Source organism: Buceros rhinoceros, unplaced genomic scaffold, assembly GCF_000710305.1.
Source record: "Buceros rhinoceros silvestris isolate BGI_N320 unplaced genomic scaffold, ASM71030v1 scaffold29628, whole genome shotgun sequence".
NCBI lineage: Eukaryota > Metazoa > Chordata > Aves > Bucerotiformes > Bucerotidae > Buceros > Buceros rhinoceros.
In genome coordinates, this window is record NW_010426763.1 from 3,478 (window position 1) to 10,805 (window position 7,328).

The 7,328-nt window shown below is 46.5% G+C and overlaps 1 protein-coding gene across 1 annotated transcript in view; it reads right to left on the reverse strand.

The window, feature by feature from the left end:
• The window catches only part of ATP11C (ATPase, class VI, type 11C), a gene marked incomplete at its 5' end in the record, with an annotated part of 18,443 nt that overhangs the window by 3,004 nt on the left and 8,111 nt on the right, over positions 1-7,328 (reverse strand). Inside the window, 8 exons of the mRNA XM_010141638.1 lie at positions 523-683; positions 878-1,039; positions 1,938-2,135; positions 2,918-3,068; positions 3,418-3,499; positions 3,798-3,862; positions 4,717-4,767; positions 5,446-5,549. Of these exons, the coding sequence (XP_010139940.1) occupies positions 523-683; positions 878-1,039; positions 1,938-2,135; positions 2,918-3,068; positions 3,418-3,499; positions 3,798-3,862; positions 4,717-4,767; positions 5,446-5,549 (974 nt within the window). The remainder of the gene's footprint in view (positions 1-522; positions 684-877; positions 1,040-1,937; positions 2,136-2,917; positions 3,069-3,417; positions 3,500-3,797; positions 3,863-4,716; positions 4,768-5,445; positions 5,550-7,328) is intronic.

A 7,328-nucleotide genomic window follows, 5' to 3' on the forward strand; every position in this document is an offset into this window, starting at 1 on the left:
AGTTCAAACCCCCCCGGCCATAGGCAGGGACACCTTCCACTAGACCAGGTTGCTCAAAGCCCCATCCAACCTGGCCTTGAGCATCTTCGACAGGGTTCAAGTATGGGTTAGATAAAAGTAACCCATCCTATGATTTTGCCGCTGCATGCCAAGGAAGCAGTTTCTCTGGAAGAGACACACAGTAACCGGTCTCCATTTCTTGGGGATTGAAACACATGGCCACGAGGGCAAAGCAGCTGGATGCTGCAGCACCCTGGGGCTGCTCTCAGCAGTGATGGCAAACCACAGCCTCCTGAGAAGCTGCCTGGGGAAGACCCTCTGCGGAGCATCCCTTTTAGAGAGAGCACATTTAAACCCACAGCGTGGCTTCACAGGGCTGTGTGTCAGACCCAGCTGGTATCACAGCTTCCCAGAGAGCGCTGTGGTCTCGACCAGAGAAAGGGGTCTATCACCTTCAGATAACCCTCACCTCCCTCCCACCAGAAAGAGGGAATTAAAACCCAAGCATCTTCATACTCTTACTTTTCTGCACCTTTCACCAAAGCAATTTCATCCGGAGAAGAGGAGACGTAGCTGTATTTGCGTTCTGGGTGTCCTATCAGCCCATCCACCTGGTGGTCTGCTTCCTTGATCTGAACGGTGTGGCACAGGCAGAGGGCTCGCAGGAACAGCTCCTCACGGCTCTAGGCAGGAGTGAGGGAGAGCTTGTCACCAGCTTGATGCCATGCACCGAGCCCACCTCACAGCACTTGGTTATGATTTTTGTATATGCATATTTTAAAACAAAAAAACCAATACCCCCTCCCAGCTTCTGCTGGATTTGCCCAGCCAGGAGCTGACCACAAAGCCCTAACAGTCATCAACACAGATTTCTTACCTTTTCTGCTTTGCCGTAATATTTAAGGTGTCCATCAGTCTGAGAGAAGCCGTCCACCTCCGAAATGCAGTCTTTGTACTTGTGCCCATCTATGCAGCACTCGATGAACTCCATGCTGTTCTCCGTCAGGGTCCCGGTTTTGTCCGTGAAGACGAACTCCACCTAGAAGCAAGCAGGCAGGCTGCCTCACTGCTCTGCCTGCCCCATGCGCCAGGGAAGGAGCCCCCCAAAAACAAACGGGGGGGGGGCATTTTAACACATCCGTGCCAGAGCTGGGGAGTACTTTGCTGCTCGCCTCCTTTGGGGGCCACTCAAAAAGACATAAGTGCCCCATGGGAGTTACTCCACTGTGTAGTTCTACTACTTTGCTCCTTGGAGTAGCTCCTGTTTTTCAGCCCGTTGCATGGGTGGCTGGAGGCAGCTCCTGAAGACTTAAAATCTGCTTCCAGGCTTTTCATTTTCCACCCATCCGCTTTACTGGATCCTTTACTATAGCTCCAAGCACGTCTATAGCTAGTGCTGCAGGTCTGCTGCCTCCTTTGGGGGATTTGTGTCTTGGTGCTGTATGTAAATTAGATACTTGCTACTCCAAGTATATATTTATTTTTTCTTAAGCAAAATAAAAAGCAGGAGACACTACATACACCCTCCCTCAGTGTCTCCCAGCGCAGACAAGGGAAGCCTGAGCTGTGGCAGCACGTGCACTGTGTGCCCAGAGATGACTGAGCAGACATCTTCGTTAATCCTCAGAGACAGAGGATTTTTAATTATTAATTGAAGCAGTGAAAGCAAACCACCCTGACATGCAGAGCACTGCGCCTGATATTCCCCAATATGGAAACAATTGCCATGACCCAATTCCTGCTCTTTCATGCACTATTTATAACCTTATCCGTTTCGCAGAGTGAGTAAAATCACATTAAATAGAAAGTGCCACCAAACCAGCTGAAGCTCTGCCCTGAGGGGACCGCCAGGGACTGCCACAACAAGGCTTCCTATCAGAGAGGACATATTTATCCACATTTTTATCCAGGCAGATGGAAACAGAGCATGTTTGGACCTGCCCGAGCTCTTCGTTCAGGTCCGAGGTGTTCACCAAAGCTCCCTCTTTTATTTCTTCATCATACATCTCCTTGTCCCAAGAGATGAAGAAGGAGCCCAGGAACTTCTGCATCTCTACTGTAACGTACATGGAGACCGGAATAATAAAATTGAAGAGGACCATGAACGACAAGAAGTCTGTGAACATCCGCAAGACCTGCAATGGAAAGAAGATGATGCAGGCTGTGCCCGTCAGGCATAATTCGGGGGCTGTTGCAGTCACGCCTCTGGGGTTTTAGAGAGCTTTTCTTCTAACATTCAATAGAAACAAACAGCCTGAAAATGAATACAGCTAAGATATGAGGCCAAATTCCATTTTCCTTTGATGCAGAAAATCTCACTGTCTTCTGCAGATCTACATGGGTGTAACATTTCACTGCTTCGTAGTGACCAAAATGATGTTTTATTCAAGTATACTCCTCTTAAGAATATACTACTACAGGCTCATTCTGACCTCAGTAACTAGAAACGAGAAGCAAGTGGCTTGAGACCAGTCAGGCTACGGTGAGGGCGCAACTGATGCAGGGAAATCCCTGTGAGTCTTACTCAATAATCCATCAAACATCTGATTTCTACACACTTACACTCACTCACGCCTGACTGCCTGCGTTTCAGCACATTTAAGACGCTAACTGATGTCCCCTCAATTTCAGTTTACCCACTCAAAGCTGAAAGACAGCTTGAGTTCAGACAAGGAACCAGGTTAAATCAGCTGTTGCATTTCTATAATATATAATATTTACGTTTTGCCCCTCTCCACACAAGCATTGCTGCACACAAACACAAGAGGCAGGAAAGAAACACAAACAGCAGAGGAGACGGAAGGAAAGAGCAGCCCTTCCAGCAAGCAAAGAGGGCTGGCAGCAGCCACTACCAGATTACACAGAAGCGTCAGAATAAATAAAGCCGGAGGAGGTGCCGAAATACAAATCCACTTACCTTGAACGTGTCTCTCTCTTTTTTAGTCTTCTCGTTGTACCAAGGCTCATCATTAGATGGATTACTCTGCCAGACGTATTTCAGAGTCGTGCACACAGTAGCCTTGCTCAATAGGATGCACAGATACACTATCAAGAAAGCGTTGATAGATCTGAAAAACAGGTTTCTCTTTTAAATTCTTGCAGTTATTTTTATACAGAAAAATCACACAAGCAAGCAGGAACAAGACTTCCTTACTTTTAAGAAGGGAATTACAGAACAAGAGCTTTAGACAGAGCTCATATTCAGGGTCAATTCACATATTTTAACAAGTCTTAATTTTGTTTTTAAATTAAAACAGCTTCTTTAAAGATAAACTTAATCAAATATACACACTTTCTAGGCCACCAGAGAGCATCTGAAACAAAAGGCAGCAAATTAGTAGATTATTTCTATACAAGTCATCCATGAAAAGAAAACCCAAACATTTCACCGATTTTTTGCTCACTATAAATACTCACTTTTCTACAGCAGACCGTTTCTGAGATTTCCCCTGGTAGTTCAAAGCCATTTTCGTTTCCATTCCAGTATAGACTGCAACTCCTACAGGGTATTAAAGTGGGCTCATAAGGGACTGGCAGCCCCAGAGGGACCCAGCTTGCACCTAACCGTACAGGGCATCAGTGTTTATGCAGAACTCAAATCCCAACTGAAGAAAGAGGCACCGCCCAAGGACTGTTCAACCATGGAAACCTCTGAGGCTGCTAAGAAATGTAAGGGCAGAGCCCGGGCAGACAGGCTGTGCAGAAGCATTTTCCCTTTCCAGATTTAGTGATATTTACATTTGTCATTATTTATCACAACTATTAAAATCAATAAATACATAAAAATAACTGTTCACCATAAATCTTCTTGGTATTTTTGAGGGTAGCACCTTTCAGCAACAGGTTTTCAGGACCCAAAGACCTAAATGTAAAAGAAGTTACAACATTACATCACTCAAAGAACTAACTCCTTTACAATTTAGTCCCAGAGATGGATTATAAAGCTAAACAGATGCTCTTTAGATCTGACTGCTTGATTCTTATGTTAAATTGGGCATTGCTTGAGCTTGTTTTTCTCTTTATATACTTAAATTTCCATTTCGTCTTATACAGACTATTCATGGTGCTCAAAGTTCCAAATGAAATGGGGGATTATCAGTAAGGCTTTTGAGGAATAAGTGCACAGCGGTCAGATCTAACATGTTCCAGTACTTATATAAAAACTCGATTTTTAAAAGCATCAAAAATCTGTTCATTCCAGCACAGTGGCATCAAAGCCAATAGCTTATTTTGCACCCATTTGTGTTTTCATTTCTCTTCAAAACACCACCCATGACCCTCTGTTGCTTCTAGGGTCTGAGCAGATCCACCACAGCACAAAACATGGCCAGCACCGCTCTGGTGACAGCCATCTGGTTTGGGTGACTCAAAAATTACTTGCTTATTTTTTCCCTGAAACAGTCTGATTGATGCTTAAGCTTCTGCCTTCCCTGGAAAACTCGTATTTTGTGATTGCCTGGTAAACTTGTTCCCTATCAGCAGGGAAGGACATTACCAGGTATTTCTGCACTGCTTCCCCAAGAGGGGCTCAAACAAATCACAGGATGGCAGAAGAGTGTAAGTGAGAGGTTAACTACAGGTCTCCCTTAAAAATGAAATATTTGGAACAGTTAAAGAAAATCAACCATTCCCTAACCATCAAATTCAGATCCTTGAAATCCGATGTAGATGCCCAACCTCTTTGAGGAGGACCAGCGAGACGGCTGCAAGACCAACCTGGCTACAGGCTCCTGGTTGCTTCTGTAGATGATAATTCTTCCAACAAATCTGCAATATAAATACAAGAAACTTCTATTGCAAACTCATTAATGTCACAAAAAACTACCACAGACATACTAGAAGAAGCCCTTGACATGGGATGGAAGCAAGCGCACAAGTGAGCACATTTGGGAGTTCAACGTGCCAGAAGGGTGGGTGTGCTTCGGACAGGGAGAAGCCACACACCCCCACAGCCAGGAGTGCTCACCAGCTGCCATCCAGCAGTGGAGCAGCAGTACCTAGCCATGCCTACGCATCCCAGCACATCCCCATTACAGAGCGCAACACACCTCCTTCGAGGGATTTAACCACAAAGACCGCTTACTCCTGGAAGTTATTCAGCCCAGTGCATCTTATTTGGGAGGTAGAGTGGCCTAAGAACAGGCACACAGACCATTACCGCAGCTAAGCTGACAAAAAACCAGCTCGCTACACCACAAGTGTTGCGCCAGGGAGGTTTTACTGCAAAGAAGCCGAGCTCTGAAGAAGACCAGTGTTGACTTTGCCATTCTTGTACAGAAGAAGCTTGTCAGCTTACTGCTGCCTCGAGAAACCTTTCGATCTGATGAAAAGGAAACGCCTTTTGCGTTGCTAAACTGTAACTTATAAGATCCCCTAATGGATGGTACTCAGGTGTGGATGGGGAGATGACAGCAGGCAGCCGCAGGGCAGGAGGAACAGACTCACTTGTAGAGGTCGGGCTGGGGCTGTTCACACTCAATCGTGGCAGTGAGGGTGTCGATGGCTTCATCCGTACAGAGCACGGTGGTATCCCGCACCGCGTAGTGAGTCTGGGCAGAGAAGCACAGGCAGCGTCACCACGAGCCCCCAGCAGCACCATCTGTTGCCCCGTTTTATACCCTATTACTTAAAATACCACCACGCAAAGGCTTGTCGGTGCCAGCAGCTCACCCGAGCCCTCGCCCCACTCCCACAAAGCAGCTGAAGCATCTCTCAGCAAAAGGGTGAAGCCAATAAGCTTAAGCGAAACCGTAGTGGGAAGGAGCTGCTGGGTGTCTGTTCAGTGAGGTGTGCACTGAAAGACGAGCACCCTTGGTTTTTCCCCAGGGACTTGCAGCTGCCCTGGCTGGGGTAGGGGGGTGGCTGTAGGTGACACCGCGGTGAAGAGGCTCCTGGGGACCACCTGCCCACCCACCCTTGAAGGTAATTAGACACGAGCTCCAGTGCCCAGGGATCAGGCAGAGTGCTGGCAGACTCCAGGCTATTTTTAGCAGCTGCTGCTGCAAAGGTTCATCTCTCACAATTAACTGGAAAGCCCACGAAGGATCCGCTCACTGCCTTCCAGGCTCTATTTATAGGAGCTACTCAGAGCTCCAAGTCACGGCAGGCTGCCTTAATCCATCTCCATAAACAAATTCATTAAAAAGCTTCCTCCGCTCCTTACGTTTGCGTTCCCCTCTTCACGCATCCTGTGAGGAACCATTACATTGCACATGCTGTAGCCATGACAAGACAAATACCCAACTTCAAGTTACTTCAGTTACTTCTGGCTTTTAATCTTGAAAGCAGACACACAAACGCACACACGCTTCTAGGATAAATCACAGCCTTTGTGAAACCCAACTCAGAAGTGTTCCTGCAGTGCCCGGTACCAAACCCAACCCCTGTGAGGGGCTCTGCACTGCTCCCGTCACCATGGACACTGCACAATTACCAAGTGGAACTTCAAAGCCACCTCCTAATCAATTCCACCATCTTTACGTCCTCAGTCCATTAGTGTAACATGTTTTTACATATCGAATGACCGAATATTAGCCCTTCAAAGACAGAGCCCTGACAAAATGCCTTTTATGGTTCTGCTCCAGTTTCACTTAACCAGGCACCTTTCCTTCCATACCTCGACCTGACATGCCCCAAATACCAGAAAAATCCCCACCAGGTAGGCAGAAGGCATCGGTGCACATGATGCTTTGTGAGTACCGAGTGTGCTTCCCTTACCCTCCCGCAGCAAACCCTGGTTCCTAATGTTAGACCTATTTCCCCAAACAGCTCTTGCTTTTCTGTTGACTCTTCCCCTTCACATTCATCTTCATCTTGTCAAGAAACAGGAGACAGCTCCCAGTCACCTCCAAGAAACGGCAAACCAAGGAAAAAACACCCCAGTGCTCAGTATAGAAATTCAGCATTGCACTTGCAGACTCAAAAGTCAGTAAGAGCCAAGACTCTGCAAAAGCGATGTGAACTCATGCATGTAACACACCTGACACAAAGAAGCAACTGCCTGTTTAACATGCTTATCTGTTTTTAGCCTCAAGCCACTTCAGAGCTCCACTCCTCTCCACTAGTGGAACCAGTGTGGTGCCCCAGCACTGCACCAGATCCTTCAGAAGAATTCCAGCCACAGATCCCATACAATACTTATCAGATCAGCAGCGGTATTCCCACTGACTTCAGAGTGTGCTAGGATGAATCATGTCATTTTAAATGTATCTTCCAGCCTTACTAGTGCAGCTGCTAGTAACTGTATAAATATTTATCAAACACAAGTGCAACCAAATGTTCATGTCTTCCAAGGTATATAAGTTTTTTGCTGTTGCTGCTGCTTCTTT